General features: G+C 31.4%; 1 protein-coding gene across 4 annotated transcripts in view; it reads right to left on the reverse strand.

The window, feature by feature from the left end:
- LOC135139246 (F-box/WD repeat-containing protein 7-like) overlaps positions 1-24,198 on the reverse strand; it is a 43,512-nt gene that overhangs the window by 13,642 nt on the left and 5,672 nt on the right. For all 4 annotated transcript variants that reach the window (XM_064069403.1, XM_064069406.1, XM_064069405.1 and 1 more), the window contains 3 exons: positions 17,167-17,293; positions 2,483-3,087; positions 2,250-2,431 (listed from right to left, as the gene is read on the reverse strand). In XM_064069403.1, the coding sequence (XP_063925473.1) occupies positions 2,250-2,431; positions 2,483-3,087; positions 17,167-17,293 (914 nt within the window). The remainder of the gene's footprint in view (positions 1-2,249; positions 2,432-2,482; positions 3,088-17,166; positions 17,294-24,198) is intronic.

The raw sequence follows: 24,198 nt of genomic DNA on the forward strand, positions 1-24,198 counted from the left end.
GTTTTTCAGACCGATTATTTCAAAAATCTTGTCCTATAACCTTCATTGCGCAATATTTTCTGAATCAGCACGCCGAGATTTCTATCCTAGAATTTTTGTGGATTTTTAAACAGTTTCAGAAACTCGACTTTTCAAAATTTGTGTTATACGAAAATTTAGACTTTATCTGACCACTTTCGAAAATTACCGAAAGAGATTTTTTTGTGAATTTGAACCTACAAAATTAGCTTTCAGCCTCATTTCTTCCACAAAAAAAAAAAAAATAGAATCTCCCAATAAAATATGGCGATGTTTTGGATTTCAAAAATTGTTGTTCAGACCGATGATTTCAAAAATCTTGTCCTATAACCTTTATTACGCAATACTTTCCGAATCACGAGATTTCTATCCTACAATTTTTTGTGGATTTTTAAACAAAGTTTCAAAAGCTCGACTTTTCAAAATTTGTGTTTTGTGAAAATTTCGACTTTATCCGACCACCTCCAAAAATTACCTAAAGAGATTCGTTTGTGAATTTGCACCTACAAAATTAGCTTTCAGTTTCATTTCTTCAAAAAAAAATTTTTAGAATCTCCCAATAAAATATGGCGATTTTTTGGTTTTCAAAAATCTTGTCCTGTGACTTTCATGACCTTCATTACGCAATATTTTCTGAATCAGCACGCCGAGATTTCTATCCTAGAATTTTTGTGGATTTTTAAACAAAGTTTCAAAAGCTCGACTTTTCAAAATTTGTGTTTTATGAAAATTTCGACTTTATCCGACCACCTTCGAAAATTACCGAAAGAGATATGTTTGTGAATTGAACCTACAAAATTAGCTTTCAGTCTCATTTCTTCCACAAAAAAATTTTTAGAATCTCCCAATAAAATATGGCGGTTTTTTGGTTTTCAAAAATCTTGTCCTGTGACTTTCATGACCTTCATTACGCAATATTTTCTGAATCAGCACGCCGAGAGTTCTATCCTAGAATTTTTTGTGGATTTTTAAATAAGGTTTCAAAAGCTCGACTTCCTAAAATTTGTGTTCTACGAAAACTTCCACTTTATCCGACCACTTTCGAAAATTACCGAGAGATTTTTTGTTGAATTGGTCTCATTTTCCGAAAACTGCTGCTAATTTTTCAGAAGGGCATAATGAAATATTGCAAATTTTAGCATTAAAAAAAATGCTTTTCAGACCGATTATTTTTAAAATCTTGTGCTGGAACTATAAACAGGCAATATTTTTCGAAGCAGCAAATCGAGATTTATATCCCAGAATTTTTTTAATTAAAGACATTTTTTTCCTAATTTCGACCTCCCAACATTACTAAGAATTGCCTAATGAAATATGTCGACTTTTACGATTTCTTTTTTTAATTGATATTAATAGGAAATTTTTCTAAAATCTTGCCCTAGCACTTGCTAAGATAATACTGATTTTGGCAGATGACATACATTCCAAGAAAATAAAGGGTGGGTGGGTGGGGCTAGTATTTGTTAAGATAAGAGTTATTTTGAAAAATGATATATCCTCTGAGAAAACAACGGGTGGACAGGTGGAGCTAACACTAACTAGGATATATCATTTGCTAAAATCAGTTTTATCTTAGCAAGTACTAGCCCCGCCCACCCGCCCTTTACTTTCTTAGAAGATATATCATTTGCCAAAATTAGTACATCTTAGCAAGTACTTTTTTTGCACTTTAGTCGCAATTTTTCAGAATCAGTACGTTGAAATCTAGATCCTACCATTTTTTGTGGATTCTTAAGCAACGTTTTCATAAACTCGATTTTTCAAAATTTCCCCTTTACGGAAATTTCGAATTACCTAAAGAGATTTGTTTGTAAATTTGAACCTCCATAATTTACAGCACGTCGAGATTTATATCCTAGAATTTTTTTCTGGATTTGTAATCAACTTTTTGAAAAACTCAAATTTTCAATATTCCTCGTTACAAAAATTTCGACTTTTGTTCGACCACCTTCAAAAATTACCTATAGTTCAGTTAATTTTACTGTCGTTATTATATTCAACTAAACCTTAACTGCTGCAACTGATGACAAAGAAAATAATAATTTTAAAACACGTAAAAATATTTTTTGATTATTATTTTGTTTTTCTTAAATCTTATATTGTTATGAAAGATTATCATATAATTTGGATTTTTCTTTAGAAAGTCGGAATGTCTAGAGCTAAAAATCAAGGCGGATTCATAAACCACAAATACAGGAGTGTTATTTTAGTTGACATTACAAAAAACTCACTTTTTCCCGTGAAGATGCATACAACGCACTGTCGAAGTATGACCGTTTAACGTATGAATACAATCCCCCGTTTCGGCGTCCCACACCTTCAGCGTCCTATCAGTGCTGCCGCTGATTATAGTAGCCCCCGACATCTGCGACGACCAGACGCCCCCAGTGTGGCCAACCAAAGTCCGCAAACACTGAAAATTCCAACATAAACCTCACCCGCCTCACCACCTCCCCCCACTCACCTTCCCCGTGATCGCCGACCACACCTTCAGCGTGTTGTCGTCCGACCCGCTCACGATCCGGTTGCCGCAGAACTGCAGGCACGTGATCACGTGATCGTCGTGCCCCTTCAGCATCTTCGGTGGCCTGATCGGCTTGCTCCGCCAGTTCATCTCGATGGCGTGCTGCCGCATATAGGCCGCCTTCCACGGCGACATCTGCGTGCCGGGCGAGCGCGGCGAGCACCGCCTCTTGGGGATCTCCTCGATGCCGGCCTGGCGGCACTTCTCCTTCCACAGCAGGTTGTCGTCGGCGAGGAAGCGCCAGCTGCGGCACGTCTGCGCCGCCCGCAGCAGGTCCTTCGGCTCGAGGAAGGACAGCACGTTGAGGGCCAGCTCGCGCGGCAGCAGCGAGATGAAGTCGCGCTGGAACTGCGGCTCGATCACCTGCATCATGTGCCGCACCTGCGTCGGCTCGCACCGGGCTATCAGTTCGTTGATGGCGAGGATGCGTTCGGCGTTGGACCATTTCTGGAACTGGGTCAGCCAGTCGGACATCTCCGGCGGCGGATTGTCTTTGGTGGGTATTACGAGGCGGGACTTCTTGTCGCTGGCGCTGGGAGTGGTTCCTGGAACGGAATCGGAGAGTTATTTTATGCTAATGTTTAGTGACCTGGGAGGTTAAAGGCTGTGATAACGGTTGAACCTGACCTTATATACCATTGTAAGAAAAATGCAAAAAATGTATGCAGAAGTAGTGGTGTGTGTATTAAAAACGAAACGGAAAATGATAATCAAAAGAAATGTATAAAGAAAGAAAAAATTGGTCTAAAGAGTTTAGACAGTACTTCCCTCGCTGTCGGAAACTTGACGACTGCATGCCTATTGTGTTTTTTTTCTCATTACATTTTTGTAGTGGGAATTTAAAAAAAAAATTGCGATGACGTCATCAACATTTTTGCAAGGACACGTATATCAGTTGGGATAGATGTAGTGTAATACTAAGAATAAAATTATTATATTCTCAAATTTTCGGGAAAATGAATTGGGTCGTTTTGAATATTGATTTGTAATAATCAATAAAATAACGAAACAATTTACTCACGTATACGTATCAGAGGCAAATGAAAATCGTGTATGTATAAACATTCTTAATTTAAGATGACAGGCGTAACAGCATACGTGAGAGTCAAACAGAGAAACTGTAAACAAAACGACCATCGGTTTTATTGCTTCGACTTCCGCTTATTACATAAAACATTGGGTTTTATTTTAATTCTTGACGGTGAAATTCACAATTGGTTGATTATAAACATGTCTATTTCACATTCGCGGAACCAAGTGAGCGCATAAAACAAATGCAGGTCTGTAATGTTAAAGTCGATGTAAATAAGCGTGCTACCCTTATGTTTCAACCGAGTTTTTCCTTTAACAAATTTTGTGTCTACCAAATTGGGTTGGTTGGGGTGTAATACTAATAATAAGTGTTGCCTTTAATTTAATCAATAAAATAAATTGACTTCATTAATTTTTTTGAACCACCTCTTAAGAAAATCTAAAAAATATGAATGGAATGATAAATCACAAGTACAAACTCATCATATTTTTTGCATTTTAGATAGGATTTATTCAGCAAAATTTAAGGGTGACGTCAATTTTTTTAGGAGGGATGAACAAATACATTTTGAACAAAAGTTTACCATGCTTATAATAACTTTAAAATATTCCCAAGATTTCAAAGCATTCGGTTTTGTAATTCTTGATTAAATCGATAAAATAAATTCACGCCTTCATTAATTTTTTTGAGTCACCCTGCATATGCAAATCCAAAAATATGAATGGAATGATAAATCACAAGTACAGACTCATCATATTTTGTACATTTTAGATACGATTTATTCGGCAAACTTTTGAGCTGACATCATCAGTTTTTTGTAGAAGATAACCAAATATATTTTGACTAAAAATTTATTATGCTCTTTATAACCTTAAAACATCTGCAAGATTTCAAAGCATTCGGTTTTGTAGTTCCTGAGTAAATCAGTAAAATAAATTTACGCTTTCATTTATTTTCTTGAATCACCCTGTATATGCAAATCCAAAAAATATGAATGGAGTGATAGATCACAAGTACAGACTGATCATATTTTGTACATTTTAGATATGATTTATTCGGCAAACTTTCGAGCTGACGTCATCAAGTTTTTGGAGGGGATAAGCAAATATATTTTGACTAAACATTTATTATGCTCTTTATGACCTTAAAACATCTGCAAGATTTCAGAGCATTCGGTTTTGTAGTTCCTGATTAAATCAATAAAATATATTTACGCATTCATTAATTTTTTTGAGTCACCCTGTATATGCAAATCCAAAAAATATGAATGGAGTGATAGATCACAAGTACAGACTCATCATATTTTGTACATTTTAGATATGATTTATTCCACAAACTTTTGAGCTGACGTCATCAAGTTTTTGGAGGGGATAAGCAAATATTTTTTGACTAAAGATTTATGATGCTCTTTATAGCCTTAAAACATCTGCAACATTTCAAAGCATTCTGGTTAGCAGATTAAAAATTAAATTTCAAAATGTTGTTTCATAATTTTGATTTTTTTTCCAAAAATCTGGACGTTTCGGGTGAAAAGTCGATTCAGAGTTGTAAACTACATGTGTAGGACTATGTTATTTTATACAATTGATAACCCATTTACTATGTACAATTTTGAAGTGACGTCATCGCATTAGTGGTGGGGATGATTAGACAAATTTTGGTTAGCGTTTTACCATCTACATGATATTCTTAATATAAGTACAAAATTTCACAACAATCGGTCGAGTACTTTCGGAGATTATCTGTCTAATAAAAATCCGGGACAACAGACGGACAGACGGACAGACGGACGGACAGACGGACAGACAGACGGAAATGGGAGACCTATTTCTTCGTCTTCTAGGGGTCATGAAAGATCGAGAAAACGTAAAAGTAGAGAGTCGGCCGACGGACTCGATTACAATACTTCCTTTGCTTACGCTCGGGAAGTAATAAATGCGTTGGGATTCTCAGAGCTGATTCTTACCCCAAAATTACGGATCAAATTTGCCGACTTCCCTACCTACATTTTTTGTTTTATTACCTACACGAACTCCTAGTAGTTTGACAATATCCTCATATGAAGATAAATCATTATTATAGATTAAAAAGAGTACTGGGTCTATGACTGAACCTTGTGTAAACATTTCATTGTTATTGTTATTACATATTATTAATTGAACCGTTCATTGTGAAATTCTAAGTGTAGATTAAGAATGTCATGTTGGTGATAAAAGGGTAATTAATCAAAATATCCCCCAGTAAAAATTTAATATTTAATAACAAATTAATATTTTAACCTCAAACAAACAGGTTATCGCAAAAAAAATGTAGGATGGAATTTTTACAGTTTGTCTTGGAACTTATACAAATTTATTTACCCCTCTTGGAAAGCTATGATGTAATTTAAAAATTTATTAAATAAGTGCATGTTAAAAATATACCCGGAGAAGAGTAATAAATGAAGCAATTTACATCAGTGATTAAACCAAATTATGTGTCTTATATAATTTTCTGCAATTCTGGAGACACAGTGTTATTAGTGTTACAGTGGATCTATTAAAATTAAGATATTTGTCCCTAATAAAAATCTGACGACATTACATTTTTTAGTGATTGAATAACTTAATTTTGTTTACTTATTTTACTTATCTTCCGCAAAAAACTGATTACGTCATCTCAAAAACTAGCCATTCATCGGATGGGCTCTATTACAACACTTCCTTCGCTGAATTCCTTTAAAATTTTGTAAGTTACCGGTATTTTTTTAGTTTATTAGACAACATTAATACAATAAACATTAATACAAAAATCGGCTTTGTGGTTGCCCTGAGATTCGCGAAACGTTAAATAATAAAATTGAAACATTATTTCAACAATTAAAAAAATATGTTATTTAAAAAAATAAAATGTGCAAAATCGAATTTCGTAATTTTCCTGAAAAAACTTAATTTATTTAAAATTTCGTAAATCACTACTACTTTATAGTGATAACAAAATGTCGGGTGACCATTAATAATTGAAGCAAATTTATATGTTGGCAATTCTGAATTATTGGCATCCATGCTAGTACGTCAGTTCACAGTTGTCAATTTTGACATGAGCACCACTAATAAATGTGTTAGTCGAGACGACAACACGATACTCAAAAATGTTTTTTATTTCTTGTAGAGAAATAAGGAGATAGGGCGGGTGGGCGGGGCTTATTTTTGCCTTTTTTGTCTAAATATACATATCCATCTTTTCACAACAAGAAACTTAAAACATGGTTAAATTGGTACATTTCTGCAATTATGGGGCGGAGCCTAATAGCTAGCGAAATCGATATTTCCTTATACAAATTTTCCATTTTGAACATGTTTTAAGTTTCTTGTTGTGAAAAAAGTCTACACACATTAAAACAAAAAAGCAAAGTGTAAGCCCGCCCACCCGCCCTATCTCAAATGTGATGATTTTTTTTATTCCAAGAACCAAGAGGGCGGAGCTTAACTGCACAATACCTATTTCTTTAGAAGAAATTAAAAACATGTTTTTCAGTATCGTGTTGTTCAAAGAATACTATGTATATTAAGAAAAAAAGGTAAAATATAAACCCCGCCCACCCACCCCGTCTCAATTGTGATGATTTTTTTTATTTTTGGAAACTTAAAACACGTTTAAAAGGGCAAATTTTTGTAAGAAAATATGGATTTTGCATTTAGGCTCTACTCTGAAAAAACAGTATGTCGAGAAATCGAAAATTTCAAAAATTAAAAAATCGTAAAAATGAAAAATTGAAAAATTCCAAAAATGAAATCTCGAAAAAATGGGAGATCAAAAAATTGAAAAATCTAAACTTACAAAAATCGTAAACCGAAAAATTGAAGCATTAAAAGATCGAGAAATCGAGATGGCCCAAAATCGAAAAATTTAAATGAAAAAAAAATCGATAAATCGAAAAATTAAAAATCCAAAGATCGAAACGTCGAAAAATGTAATTTTTCAAAATAGAAAAATTGAGAACTCGGAACACCAAAAAACGAAAAATAAAAAAAACGAAAAATCGAAAAAACGAAAGATTGAAAAATCCCCAAAATGAAATGTCAAAAAACGGGCAATCAAAAAATTGAAAAAACAAGAAATCGAAACATCAAAAGCTCGGGATATCGAAATGGTCCAAAATCGAAAAAGTAAAAATGAAAAGCTGAAAAATTAAAATTTAACAAAAAAAAAAAAAACAATAAATTGTAAAATCACAAAATTGGAAAATCGGAAAATATAAAAATTGAAAAGCCTAAACGTCGAACATTTGAAAACAACAAAACCGAGATTCTAAATATCAAACGGTCGAGAAATCGAAATATGTAGTTCAAAATCAAAAAATTAAAATTTAAAAAATAATCGATAAATCAAAAAATTGAAAATCGGGAAACTGAACAGTAAAAAAAATTGGTCTAAAGAGTTTAGACAGTACTTCCCTCGCTGTCGGAAACTTGACGACTGCATGCTTATTGTGTTTTTTTTCTCATTACATTTTTGTAGTGGGAATTTAAAAAAAAATTGCGATGACGTCATCAACATTTTTGCAAGGACACGTATATCAGTTGGGATAGATGTAGTGTAATACTAAGAATAAAATTATTATATTCTCAAATTTTCGGGAAAATGAATTGGGTCGTTTTGAATATTGATTTGTAATAATCAATAAAATAACGAAACAATTTACTCACGTATACATATCAGAGGCAACTGAAAATCGTGTATGTATAAACATTCTTAATTTAAGATGACAGGCGTAACAGCATACGTGAGAGTCAAACAAAGAAACTGTAAACAAAACGACAATCGGTTTTATTGCGTCGACTTCCGCTTATTATATAAAACATTGGATTTTATTTTAATTTTTGACGGTGGAATTCACAATTGGTTGATTTAAAACATGTCTATACCACATTCGCGGAACCTAGTCAGCTATGTTTCAACCGAGTTTTAACTTTAAAAAATTTTGTGTCTACCAAATTGGGTTGGTCCAATGTAATACTAATAATAAGTGTTGCCTTTAATTTGATCAATAAAATAAATTAACTTCATTAATTTTTTTGAGCCACCCTTTAAGAAAATCTAAAAAATATGAATGGAATGATAAATCACAAGTACAAACTCATCATATTTTCTGCATTTTAGATAGGATTTATTTAGCAAAATTTAAGGGTGACGTCACCAATTTTTTTAGAAGGGATGAATAAATACATTTTGAACAAAAGTTTACCATGCTTATAATAACTTTAAAATATCTCCAAGATTTCAAAGCATTCGGTTTTGTAATTCCTGATTAAATCGATCAAATAAATTCACGCATTGATTAATTTTTTTGAGTCAGCCTGTAGATGCAAATCCAAAAATATGAATGGAATGATAAACCACAAGTACAGACTCATCATATTTTGTACATTTTAGATAGGATTTATTCAGCAAACTTTTGGGGTGACGTCATCAATTTTTTAGGGGGGATGAGCAAATACATTTTGATAAAAAATTTACCATGCTTATAATAACTTTAAAACATCTCCAAGATTTCAAAGCATTCGGTTCTGTAAATCCTGATTAAATCAATAAAATCAATTGACGCATTCAATAATTTTTTTCAGTCACCCTATATATATGCAAATCGAAAAAATATGAACGGAGTGATAAATCACAAGTACAGACTCATCATATTTTTCACATTTTAGATAGGATTTATTCACCAAATTTTAGGGTGACGTCATCGATTTTTTTAGGGGGGAAGAGCAAATACATTTTGATAAAAAAATTACCATGCTTATGGTAACTTTAAAACATCTCCAAGATTTCAAAGCATTCGATTATGTAATTCCTGATTAAATCAATAAAATAAATTGACGCATTCATTAATTTTTTTCAGTCACCCTGTATATGCAAATCGAAAAAATTTGAATGGAATGATAAATCACAAGAAGAGACTCACCATATTTTGTACATTTTAGATAGGATTTATTCGGCAAAATTTTGTGGTGACGTCATAAATTTTTTAGGAGGGACGACCAAATACATTTTGATAAAAAATTTACCATGCTTATGATAACTTTAAAACATCTTCAAGATTTCGAAGCATTCGGTTTTGTAGTTAATGAGTAAATCAGTAAATAAATTTTGCGCATTCATTAATTTTTTTGAGTCACCCTGTATATGCAAATCCAAAAAATATGAATGGAGTGATATATCACAAGCACAGACGCATCATATTTTGTACATTTTAGATAGGATTTATTTGGCAAACTTTTGAGCTGACGTCATCAAGTTTTTGGAGGGGATAACCAAATATATTTTGACTAAAGATTTATGATGCTCTTTAGAGCCTTAAAACATCTGCAACATTTCAAAACATTCGGGTTAGCAGATTCAAAATTAAATTGCAAAATGTTGTTTTATAATTTTGATTTTTTTTCCAAAAATCTGGACGTTTCGGGTAAAAACTGAATTCGGAGTCGTAAACTACATGTGTAGGACTATGGTATTTTATACAATTTAAGACCTATTTACTATGTACAATTTTGAAGTGACGTCATCGCATTAGTGGTGGGGATGATTAGACAAATTTTGGTTAGCGTTTTACCATCTACATGATATTCTTAATATAAGTACAAAATTTCACAACAATCGGTCGAGTACTTTCGGAGATTATCTGTCTAATAAAAATCCGGGACAACAGACGGACAGACGGACGGACAGACAGACGGAAATGGGAGACCTATTTCTTCGTCTTCTAGGGGTCATGAAAGATCGAGAAAACGTAAAAGCAGAGGGTCGGCCGACGGACTCGATTACAATACTTCCTTTGCTTACGCTCGGGAAGTAAAAATCGAAACATCGAAATCTCGATAAATCGAGAAATCGAAAAATTGAAAAACCGAGATTTTTAAAATTAAACATTCATCACAATATGGGTGGGGCTTAATTTTTGGCTTGATTTTTTCTTAACATACATGGTATTTTTTGAACACCACGATATTCCAAAAAACATGTTTTTTATTTCTTGTAGAGAAGTAAGGATTTCGCAATTAAGCTCCGCCCCTCGGCTCACGAGGAATAAAAAAAAATCATCAGAATTGAGACAGGGCGGGTGGGCGGGGCTTATATTTTGCCAAGAAACTTAAAACATGGTTAAGGTGATACATTTTTGCAAGGAAATATAGATTTTTCAATTACGAAAAATCGATATTTTCATATACAAATTTTCCATATTAAACATGTTTTAAGTTTCTTGTTATGAAAAGAACTCTACACATATTAAAACAAAAAAGCAAAGCGTAAGCCCGCCCACCCGCCCTATCGCAATTGTGATGATTTTTACTTCCCGAGCGTAAGCAAAGGAAGTATTGTAATCGAGTCCGTCGGCCGACTCTCTACTTTTACGTTTTCTCGATCTTTCATGACCCCTAGAAGACGAAGAAATAGGTCTCCCATTTCCGTCTGTCTGTCCGTCTGTCCGTCTGTCCGTCCGTCTGTCCGTCTGTCCGTCCGTCTGTCCGTCTGTCCGTCCGTCTGTCCGTCTGTTGTCCCGGATTTTTATTAGACAGATAATCTCCGAAAGTACTCGACCGATTGTTGTGAAATTTTGTACTTATATTAAGAATATCATGTAGATGGTAAAACGCTAACCAAAATTTGTCTAATCATCCCCACCACTAATGCGATGACGTCACTTCAAAATTGTACATAGTAAATGGGTTTTCAATTGTATAAAATAACATAGTCCTACACATGTAGTTTACAACTCTGAATCGACTTTTCACCCGAAACGTCCAGATTTTTGGAAAAAAAATCAAAATTATAAAACAACATTTTGAAATTTAATTTTTAATCTGCTAACCAGAATGCTTTGAAATGTTGCAGATGTTTTAAGCCTATAAAGAGCATTATAAATCTTTAGTCAAAAAATATTTGCTTATCCCCTCCAAAAACTTGATGACGTCAGCTCAAAAGTTTGTGGAATAAATCATATCTAAAATGTACAAAATATGATGAGTCTGTACTTGTGATCTATCACTCCATTAATATTTTTTGGATTTGCATATACAGGGTGACTCAAAAAAATTAATGAATGCGTAAATATATTTTACTGATTTACTCAGAAACTACAAAACCGAATGCTTTGAAATCTTGCAGATGTTTTAAGGTTATAAAGAGCATAATAAATGTTTAGTCAAAATATATTTGCTTATCCCCTCCAAAAAATTGATGACGTCAGCTCGAAAGTTTGCCGAATAAATCCTATCTAAACTGTAAAAATATGATGAGTCTGTACTTGTAATTTATCACTCCATTCATATTTTTTGGATTTGCATATACAGGGTGACTCAAAAAAATTAATGAATGCGTAAATATATTTTATTGATTTAATCAGGAACTACAAAACCGAATGCTCTGAAATCTTGCAGATGTTTTAAGGTCATAAAGAGCATAATAAATGTTTAGTCAAAATATATTTGCTTATCCCCTCCTAAAACTTGATGACGTCAGCTCGAAAGTTTGCCGAATAAATCATATCTAAAATGTACAAAATATGATCAGTCTGTACTTGTGATCTATCACTCCATCCATATTTTTTGGATTTGCAAATACAGGGTGATTAAAAAAAATTAATGAAAGCGTAAATTTATTTTACTGATTTACTCAGGAACTACAAAACCGAATGCTTTGAAATCTTGAAGATGTTTTAAGGTTATAAAGAGCATAATAAGTGTTTAGTCAAAATACATTTGCTTATCCCCTCCAAAAAATTGATGACGTCAGCTCAAAAGTTTGCCGAATAAATCCTATCTAAACTGTACAAAATATGATGAGTCTGTACTTGTAATTTATCACTCCATTCATATTTTTAGGATTTGCATATACAGGGTGACTCAAAAAAATTAATGAATGCGTAAATTAATTTTATTGATTTACTCAGGAACTATAAAACCGAATTCTTTGAAATCCATTGCGAAAAAAAAACATAATAGGCATGCAGTCGTCACGTTTCCGACAGCGAGGGAAGTACTGTCTAAACTCTTTAGACCAATTTTTTATTCTTGGAAACTTAAAACAGGTTTAAAAGGGTACGTTTTTGTAAGGAAATATGGATTTTACAATTGGGCTCTGCTCTGAAAAAACAATACGTCGAGAAATCGAAAATTGGAAAAATTAAGAAATCGTAAAAATGAAAAATTGAAAAATTCCAAAAATGAAATCTCGAAAAAATGGGAAATTAAAAAATTTAAAAATCTTAATTCAGAAAAATCGAAATCGAAAAATTTAAATGAAAAAAAAATCGACAAATCGAAAAATTGAAAATCGAAAGATGGAAACGCCGAAAAAGTGAAAAATCAAAAAAACGAGAAATTGAAAAAACAAAAAATCGAAAGATTCCTAAAATGATATGTCAAAAAATTGGAAAATCGGAAAATCTAAAAATCGAGAAGCCTAAAATTCGAAAAATCGAAAAACCAATAAATCGAAACATCAAAAACTCTCGATATCAAAATGGCCCAAAGTTGAAAAACCCCCAACAATGAAATGTCGGAAAATTGGAAATAAAAAAATTGAGAAATCGAAAAATTGGAAAATCGGAAACCATAAAAATTGAAAAGCCTAAAAATCGAAAGATCGAAACGTCGAAAAATTGTAAAAATTGAAAAACCGAAATGTTGAGAAATGGAAAGTTTGAAAAATCGAAAAATGTAAATTTTTCAAAATAGAAAAATCGAGAACTCGGAACTCGAAAAAGTTAAAAATTAAAAAACGAGAAACCGAAAAAACAAAAACTTGAGAAAACCTCAAAATGAAATGTCAAAAAATGGGCAATCAAAAAATTGAAAAGTCGAAAATTCGAAATGGCTCATGGTCGAAAAAATAAATTGAAAAACTGAAAAATTTTAATTTAACAAAAAAATCGATAAATTGTAAAATCACAAAATTGAAAAACCGCCAAAAATGAAATGTCGGAAACTGGGAAACCAAAAAATTGAAAAATCGAAAAATTGGAAAACCGGAAAACATAAAAATTGAAAAGCCTAAAAGTCGAAAATTTGAAAACTCAACAAAACCGAGGCGTCTAAATATCAAAAGGTCGAGAAATCGAAGTAGTTCAAAATCGAAAAATTAAAATTTTAAAAATTATCGATAAATTAAAAAATCGAAAATCGAAAAATCTGGAGACTGAACAATAAAAAAAAATCGAAACATCGAAATTTCGATAAATTGAGAAATCGAAAAATTGATAAACCAAGAAATTTAAAATGAAACATTCATCACAATTGAGATTGGTATGGATATAGGTGGGGCTTAATTTTTGGCTTGTTTTTTTTTTAATATACATAGCATTCTTTGAACAACACAATACTCAAAAACATGTTTTTTATTTCTTGTAGAGAAATAAGGATTTTGCAATTAACCTCCGCCCCTCGGCTCACGACGAATAAAAAAATCATCAGAATTGAGATAGGGCGGGTGGTCGGGGCTTATATTTTGCCTTTTTTGTCTTAATATACATAGCCTTCTTTTCACAACAAGAAAATTTTAACCATGGTTAAAGTGGTACATTTTTCCAAGGAAATATAGATTTTGCAATTAGGCTCTGGTCTGAAAAAACAATATGTCGAGAAATCTAAAATTCGAAAAATTAAAAAATCGTAAAAATGAAATATTGAAAATCTAAAGTTAGAAAAATCGAAAACCGAGAAATCGAAACATTAAAAGATCGAGAAATCGAGATGGCCCAAAATCGAAAAATTTAAATGAAAAAAAAATCGATAAATCGAAAAATTAAAAATCGAAAGATCGAAACGTCGAAAAATTGTAAAAATTGAAAAACCGAAATGTTGAGAAATGGAAAGTTTGAAAAATCGAAAAATGTAAATATTTCAAAATAGAAAAATCGAGAACTCGGCACTCGAAAAAGTGAATAATCAGAAGAACGAAAAATCGAAAAAACAAAAAATTGAAAAATCGGAAAGTCTAAATACCGAAAAGCCGAAAAGCCCAAAATTCCAAAAATCGAAAAAACAAGAAATCGATCAAAAGCTCTGGACATCGAAATGACCCAAAGTCGAAAAAGAAAAAATTGAAAAACTGCAAAATTCAAATTTAACAAAAAACAAAATAATAAATTCAAAAATCGAAAAATTGGAATATCGGAAAATGTAAAAATTGATAAGCCTAAAAGTCGAAAATTAGAAAACCAACAAAACCGAGACGTCTAAGTATCAAAAGGTTGAGAAATCGAAAAATTTAAATTTAAAAAATAATCGATAAATCAAAAAATTGAAAATCGAAAAATCGAGAAACTAACCAATAAAAAAAATCGAAACATCGAAAAATTGAAAAACAACACGATACTCAAAAACATGTTTTTTATTTCTTGTAGAGAAATAAGGATTTTGCAATTAGTTCCGCCCCTCGGCTCACGACGAATAAAAAAATCATCAGAATTGAGACAGGGCGGGTGGGCGGGGCTTATATTTTGCCTTTTTTGTCTTAATATACATAGCCATCTGTTCACAACAAGAAAACTTAAACTATGGTTAAAGTGGTACATTTTTGCAAGGAAATATGGATTTTGCAATTAGGCTCTGGTCTGAAAAAACAATATGTCGAGAAATCTAAAATTCGAAAAATTAAAAAATCGTAAAAATGAGAAATTGAAAAATCTAAACTTAGAAAAATTGAAAACCGAGAAATCTAAAGATGGAAACGTCGAAAAATTTTAAAATTGAAAAACCGAAATGCTGAAAAATGGAAACTTTGAAAAATCGAAAAATGTAAATTTTTCAAAATAGAAAAATCGAGAACTCGGAACTCGAAAAAGTAAAAAATCAAAAAAACGAGAAACCGAAAAAACAAAAAATTGAAAAATCGGAAAATCCAAATATCGAAAAGCCGAAAAGTCCAAAATTCCAAAAAACGAAAAAATAAGAAATCGATCAAAAAAAACTCGGGACATCGAAATGACCCAAAGCCGAAAAAGAAAAAATTGAAAAACTGCAAAATTCAAATTAAACAAAAAAACAAAATAATAAATTGTAAAATCAAAAAATTCAAAAATCGAAAAATTGGAATATCGGAAAATGTAAAAATTGAAAAGCCTAAAAGTAGAAAATTTGAAAACTCAACAAAACCGAGACGTCTAAGTATCAAAAGGTCGAGAAATTGAAAAATTAAAATTTAAAAAATAATCGAAACATCGAAAAATTGAAAAACAACACGATACTCAAAAACATGTTTTTTATTTTTTGTAGAGAAATAAGGATTTTGCAATTAGCTCCGCCCCTCGGCTCACGACGAATACAAAAAGTCATCAGAATTGAGACAGGGCGGGCGGGCGGCGTTTATATTTTGCCTTTTTCGTTTTAATATACATAGCCATGTTTTCACAACAAGAAACTTAAAATATTGTTAAAATGGTGCATTTTGGCAAGGAAATATGGATTTTGCAATTATGGGGCGGAGCCTAATTGCAAAATCGATATTTTCCTTATGCAAATTTTCCATCATGTTTTAAGTTTTTTGTTGTGAAAAGAAGTCTACACATACTAAAACAAAAAAACAAAGTGAAAACCCGCCCACCCGCCCTATTTCAATTGTAATGATTTTTTTACTCCGAGAATTAAGGAGGCGGAGCTTAACTGCACAATACTTATTTCTTTACAAAAAATTAAAATATGTTTTTCAGTATCGTGATGTTCAAAGAATACTATGTATATTTAGAAAAAAAGGCATAATATAAACCCCGCCCACCCACCCCATCTCAATCGTGATGATTTTTTTTTTATTCTTAGAAACTTAAAATTGAGGACGTCATCTCAAGAAAATTATTGATTAAATTTTTATAAAAAAATTTGCTCAATTAATTAAAAAGAAAATTTTATTTAAGTAATTAAAAATATATTATTAAAAAATAATTAAAAAAATATTTTTATCGATTTTTCTGTGAAACTGAGTTTGTTTAAAATTTTGTATTTTTTTAGTTTATTAAAAAACATTACTACAATTTGATTTATTTATCCTCGAAAATTCATCCAACAATTGGCTCTGTGATTTCTCTGAAATTCATGAAACGTTGAATAATAAAATTAACATATTTCAACAATTAAAAAAATATATTATTTAAACAAATAAAATTCGCAAAAACGAATTTCTCAATGTTTCTAAAAAACTCAACTTACTTAAAATTTCGTAAGTCACTATTATCTTTTAGTTATAATAAAATGTTAATAGAATTTTAATTATTTATCCCTAAAAACTGAAGACATCCTGTGATTAAAAAAATTATGGAATAAATTTTTATAAAAAAATCTGCTTTGTAATTTTCCTGAAATCCCTTAAAACCAGTAATTTTACAACCGCGCTGAATAACATACATTAGAATTTTCCGCATTTTTTCTGAAAAAAACTCAACTTATTTAAAATTTCGTATGTCACTTCGAAAAAATAATAATAATTTTTATAAAAAATCTGCTTTGTTAATTTCTCCGAAATACGTGAAAGATCAAAATAAAAAAAAAAACTACATGTAAAAATTAAAACATTATTTAAGTAATTCTTAAAGTGCCTTATTTTTAAGAAAAAATCTTACCAGTGCTTTCGGCCGCTCCCGGCACTCGAGCAGAAGGCTCGGTGGGCATCGAAATGACGTCAGATTTCTTCTCCGGCAGCAGCTTCTTGCACGGAAACCCATTCTGCACGTCCAACTTTCGTTTCCTCTGCAAAACAAAAAAATATGAAACCCAAATCGCACCGATAAAATCAACAACAAAAACTCCCCGAATTCAGAGAGAAGATTAGACATCGATCATGCGTTAATCAACACGCGTCGTGTTACTAACTCAACACTCACTAGTATCATCATCATCATTGAGTTAACGAAAAAGAACGCCATAAATCATACCCAAAATAAATCGTCACCATAAAACCAAACACTTTCTTCGAAGTAAAACAGCGATAATTTTTTTCTGTTATCAACATGTTTTTTGTATCATATTCTTGACATTTCCGACTGGTGCTATCAAAACTAAAACTACAACCATTAAGGTGGAATTAGTGTTTCGACCGGAAAAAAACGACGAAAATTTCGTCCACAACTTGTATTTTTTCATGTACGGGTAATTATTGTCAACTACACTGTGTTCTAACAATGGCTTTATTGAAATTCTGTTCATTATCATGCAGAATTCGTTTATTGTTTATTGAATGCAAGCGCCTGTCAAAGACGTGAACTATGACAATTTCATAAATAAACAAATTCGCCGCGCTGTAAAATCGCTTTAAAATCCGCAGACTTCACATAAATTTCTCTACCAGCAACACAAAATCGTAAAAATAATACCTACACACAACCAGGGCCGGCTTAACACGGTAAGCGAAAGATGCACCGCATCGGGGCGCCCATGAGAAGGGGCGCCAGGCGGCGGGCGGCGCCTATGCTTCTCCATAGAAATAAATTAATAGGAGTATTAGATTTGCATTGAATTACTACGTACAAAATATTATAGCAGGAACAGACCAAGGCGCCCATCGAAACTTTGGGTTGGGTAATTGGACCTTTAGATCAATACCGACAAAAAATAACAGATTTATGACTGCCATTATCTGGGTAACAATTTGACGAGACAGCGGTATGACCAAAACCAGATGTTTTTCTAACATTTGTGATGTTTGTTGGTACCATAAAACTCCTTGTCGGCACAAACTTAAAAATTGTATTTTCCGAGTCTAGTCGGCTGGTTGTGGTGGTTGTTCAGTTTTGTTATATTTTAAATTTTAATTTCGAATAACACTGAGGTAAGTCTAAATTAAAAATAACTTTGAAATCGTATCAATTTTACAAAATTAAGAATTTAAAAATTTTTGTAATGTAAAGATTTTTAACATAAATCTTTACATTCCCCTATTTTGTCCAATTGGGGCGGAATTTCCAAAAATCCTTTCTCAGTGGGTGCTTATGGCACAAAAGGAATCTACTATCCAAATTTCATGTTTGTAGTTGCAGTAGTTCAGGCTTTGCGTTGATAGATCAGTTAGTCTGTCAGTCAGGACAAACACTTTTATATGTATATTAAGATTGATTCATCATAATTTTATGTATGCTTGTTAATTAAAAGTATCTCTCTACAAAAATATGTGATTACAACATTTTTTTTGTTTTTTTTTTACAAACAATTTTTAAAGGGCGTTGAACAGTAAGTTGCATCGGGGCGCCTGGTCCCTTAGAGCCGGCCCTGCACACAACCAATTCTGAATTGCAAAATACGTACCTTTGCACAAATTTTACAATGCATACATTTATTTTATCTCATTACGACGAACTTGTCCGTCATAAAATTTTCATTTTTATTGCCGTTCGCGCTTATTTTCGCGCAAATTTATTTTGTTTACACGTATTGGCCGACGCTCAAAATTTCGCCAAACTTTATTATTTACCGGGGTACGTTGACCACGAGAAATTTCGAAACACGCACTAAATTTCACTCCGGACCGGCCAAATAAACTTCTTGGAGAATACGCAGCTTCACGCACTTATTTCGGGCCGAATTGATGTCGATCTAATTGAAACGAAAACTTATGGGTAAATAATGAGGCTGAATTATTGAAAAGGTTTAATCGATTTATGAGGAATTTCGGTGTTTTTTATGCGGCGAAGACTTGGAAGCGTGTTTGGGCTCAAAAACGCACGGGAAGTCATGAAAGTTCGATTAAAAGAAACGCAAGCTTTTGGGTAAAAGGTTTGGGTGGTTAAAAATGTATTAGAAAAGGTAAACGGGGGTTTGTTATTTATACGGAGGGTAAACAACATTTTTATTTGTAAAATCTAGTCTTGTGTTGTCTTCGATGTGTTCAATGTTAATTTTAACCAAAACGTTAACACTGACTATTATTTAACTCGTTACGTGTTATAAAATTTCAAATAAAAGAACAATCACACTATAAATTTCAGGACAAATTTATTTAACAAAATTTTGTGATAATTGTTGTTTCTGTATTAGATTGCAAAATTTTGAAATTTTTCGTCAAAAATTTGCATCTACATATTTTAAATAGTGTTTACTTAGCAAAATTTTGCGTTGACGTCACCAAATTTCTGAAAGGGTTAAGCAGATGAAGTGCGATTAGCGAGTTATCAGATTTATAACAAATTTCAAGCGTATGCAAAATTTGAGAACAATCGGTTTTGTAGTTTCCAAGTTAATTAAATTGTAAAATTTTGTCGTAAAATTTTAATAGGATTTAGTTGGCAAAACTTTAAGATGAAACACGACATTTTTAAAATGCGTATAAAATTTCACAACCATCAGTACAGTAGTTTTGAAAATTATTTGTCTAATAAAATCACCAACAGACGGCAGACGGAAGCAGGAAAACTGAAAAATCGACATATCTAGAAATCGAACAATTGAAAGATTGTAAAAACCGAAAAATCAAAGATTGAAATCTCCATATCAAAAATCGAAAAACCGAAATGTTGAGAAGTGGAAAGTTCGAAAAATCGAAAAATGTAAATGTTACAAAATCGAAAAATTGAGAATTCGGAACTCGAAAAACTGAAAAATCAATAAAATAAACGAGAAAACCAAAGATCAAAAAATTGAAAAATTGGAAAATCTAAAAATATAAAAAATCGAAAAGCCAAAGTCGAAAATTCAAAAACTAGAACGTCCAAAGTTCCAGAAATCGAAATGGGCCAAAATCGAAAAAGTAAAAATTACAAAACTGAAAATTTTTAATTTAAAAATAAACGATAAATAAAAAAAAACATAAAAATTGAAAACCCCAAAAATGAAATGTCGAAAAATGGGAAATCAAAAAACTGAATCATGAAATCGAAACATTGAAAATCGAAATCTCGATTAATCAAGAAATTGAAAAAGTGAAAAGACGAAAAAATCAAAAAACTTAAAAACTTAAGAATTGAAAAATTAAAAATTAGAAAAATCGAAAACTGAGAAATCGAAACATCTAAAGATCGAATCGAAATGGCCCAAAATCGAAAATTTAAAAATTGAAAAAATTGATGAAATCTATAAATCGAAATATTGGGAAATTGAACCATCGACAAATCGAAACATCGAAATCTCGATATCGAAAATCTAGAACCTGAAAAATCGAAAAGTCTAAAAATTTTAAAAATCAAAAAACCGGAATGTTGAGAAATGGGATGTTCAAAGAACTCGAAAAACTGAAAAATCCAAAAAAAAACCCGAGTAATCCAAAGATCAAAAAATTTAAAAAAAAGAAAATCTAAAAATGTAAAAAAACGAAAAACTTAAAAAGTCGAAAATCGAAACATCAAAAGCTTGAGAAATCGAAATGGCCCAAAATGGAAAAAGTAAAAATTGAAAAACTGAAAATTTTAAATTGAAAAAGAACGATAAATCGAAAAATCATAAAAACTGAAAAATCCCAAAAATAAAATTCAGAAAACTTGGGAAATAAAAAAATGTAAACTTGAAAAATCGAGAAATCGAAAAATCAAAAGGTTGAAAACTTTTAAAAATTGAAAAAAATGATCGTCAAAAAGTGGAAAATTTGAAAAATGGAAAAATTAAAAAATCGTAAAAACAAAAAATTGGAAAATCTCAAAATTGAAAAATTAAAAATTCGAAAAATCTAAAAAAAAAGTATAAATCGAAAACTTGAAAATGGAAATATCGATATCAAAAATCGAAAAACCGAAATGTTGAGAAGTGGAAAGTTCGAAAAATCGAAAAATGTAAATGTTATAAAATCGAAAAATTGAGGCTTCGGAACTCGAAAAACTGAAAAATCAAAAAAAGCAAACGAGCAACCCAAAGATCAAAAAATTGAAAAATTGGAAAATCTAAAAATATAAAAAATCGAAAAGGCTAAAAGTCGAAAATTCAAAAACTCGAACATCAAAAAGCTCGAGAAATCGAAATGGGCCAAAATCGAAAAGGTAAAAATTACAAAACTAAAAATTTCAATTTAAAAAAAAAGATATATCAAAAAAATCATAAAAATTGAAAAACCCCAAAAATGAAATGTCGAAAAATGGGAAATCAAAAAACTGAATCAAGAAATTGAAAAAGTGAAAAACCGAAAAAATCGAAAAAAAATTGGTCTAAAGAGTTTAGACAGTACTTCCCTCGCTGTCGGAAACTTGACGACTGCATGCCTATTGTGTTTTTTTTCTCATTAGATTTTTGTAGTGGGAATTTAAAAAAAAATTGCGATGACGTCATCAACATTTTTGCAAGAACACGTATATCAGTTGGGATAGATGTAGTGTAATACTAAGAATAAAATTATTATATTCTCAAATTTTCGGGAAAATGAATTGGGTCGTTTTGAATATTGATTTGTAATAATCAATAAAATAACGAAACAATTTACTCACGTATACGTATCAGAGGCAAATGAAAATCGTGTATGTATAAACATTCTTAATTTAAGATGACAGGCGTAACAGCATACGTGAGAGTCAAACAGAGAAACTGTAAACAAAACGACCATCGGTTTTATTGCTTCGACTTCCGCTTATTATATAAAACATTGGGTTTTATTTTAATTCTTGACGGTGAAATTCACAATTGGTTGATTATAAACATGTCTATTTCACATTCGCGGAACCAAGTGAGCGCATAAAACAAATGCAGGTCTGTAATGTTAAAGTCGATGTAAATAAGCGTGCTACCCTTATGCTTCAACCGAGTTTTTCCTTTAACAAATTTTGTGTCTACCAAATTGGGTTGGTTGGGGTGTAATACTAATAATAAGTGTTGCCTTTAATTTAATCAATAAAATAAATTGACTTCATTAATTTTTTTGAACCACCTCTTAAGAAAATCTAAAAAATATGAATGGAATGATAAATCACAAGTACAAACTCATCATATTTTTTGCATTTTAGATAGGATTTATTCAGCAAAATTTAAGGGTGACGTCATCAATTTTTTTAGGAGGGATGAACAAATACATTTTGAACAAAAGTTTACCATGCTTATAATAACTTTAAAATATTCCCAAGATTTCAAAACATTCGGTTTTGTAATTCCTGATTAAATCGATAAAATAAATTCACGCCTTCATTAATTTTTTTGAGTCACCCTGCTTATTGTTGGTCTGTAATTGGGTTCACACCTGTTGGCCAACATAACCAATAATAATAATAATAATAATAATAATATGCAAATCCAAAAATATGAATGGAATGATAAATCACAAGTACAGACTCATCATATTTTGTACATTTTAGATACGATTTATTCGGCAAACTTTTGAGCTGACGTCATCAGTTTTTTGTAGAAGATAACCAAATATATTTTGACTAAAAATTTACTATGCTCTTTATAACCTTAAAACATCTGCAAGATTTCAAAGCATTCGGTTTTGTAGTTCCTGATTAAATCAATAAAATAAATTTAAGCATTCATTAATTTTTTTGAGTCACCCTGTATATGCAAATCGAAAAAATTTGAATGGAATGATAAATCACAAGAAGAGACTCACCATATTTTGTACATTTTAGATAGGATTTATTCAGCAAAATTTTGTGGTGACGTCATAATTTTTTTAGGGGGGACGACCAAATACGTTTTGATCAAAAATTTACCATGCTTATGATAATTTTAAAATATCTTCAAGATTTCGAAGCATTCGGTTTTGTAGTTCCTGAGTAAATCAGTAAAATAAATTTACGCTTTCATTTATTTTCTTGAATCACCCTGTATATGCAAATCCAAAAAATATGAATGGAGTGATAGATCACAAGTACAGACTGATCATATTTTGTACATTTTAGATATGATTTATTCGGCAAATTTTCGAGCTGACGTCATCAAGTTTTTGGAGGGGATAAGCAAATATATTTTGACTAAACATTTATTATGCTCTTTATAACCTTAAAACATCTGCAAGATGTCAGAGCATTCCGTTTTGTAGTTCCTGATTAAATCAATAAAATATATTTACGCATTCATTAATTTTTTTGAGTCCCTCTGTATATGCAAATCCAAAAAATATGAATGGAGTGATAAATGACAAGTACAGGCTCATCATATTTTGTACATTTTAGATATGATTTATTCGGCAAACTTTCGAGCTGACGTCATCAAGTTTTTGGAGGGGATAAGCAAATATATTTTGACTAAACATTTATTATGCTCTTTATGACCTTAAAACATCTGCAAGATTTCAGAGCATTCGGTTTTGTAGTTCCTGATTAAATCAATAAAATATATTTACGCATTCATTAATTTTTTTGAGTCACCCTGTATATGCAAATCCAAAAAATATGAATGGAGTGATAGATCACAAGTACAGACTCATCATATTTTGTACATTTTAGATATGATTTATTCCACAAACTTTTGAGCTGACGTCATCAAGTTTTTGGAGGGGATAAGCAAATATTTTTTGACTAAAGATTTATGATGCTCTTTATAGCCTTAAAACATCTGCAACATTTCAAAGCATTCTGGTTAGCAGATTAAAAATTAAATTTCAAAATGTTGTTTCATAATTTTGATTTTTTTTCCAAAAATCTGGACGTTTCGGGTGAAAAGTCGATTCAGAGTTGTAAACTACATGTGTAGGACTATGTTATTTTATACAATTGATAACCCATTTACTATGTACAATTTTGAAGTGACGT

This window comes from Zophobas morio, unplaced genomic scaffold (assembly GCF_036711695.1).
Source record: "Zophobas morio isolate AGI-343-1 ecotype UQ-CSIRO unplaced genomic scaffold, CSIRO_AGI_Zmor_V1 ptg000031l, whole genome shotgun sequence".
Lineage (NCBI taxonomy): Eukaryota > Metazoa > Arthropoda > Insecta > Coleoptera > Tenebrionidae > Zophobas > Zophobas morio.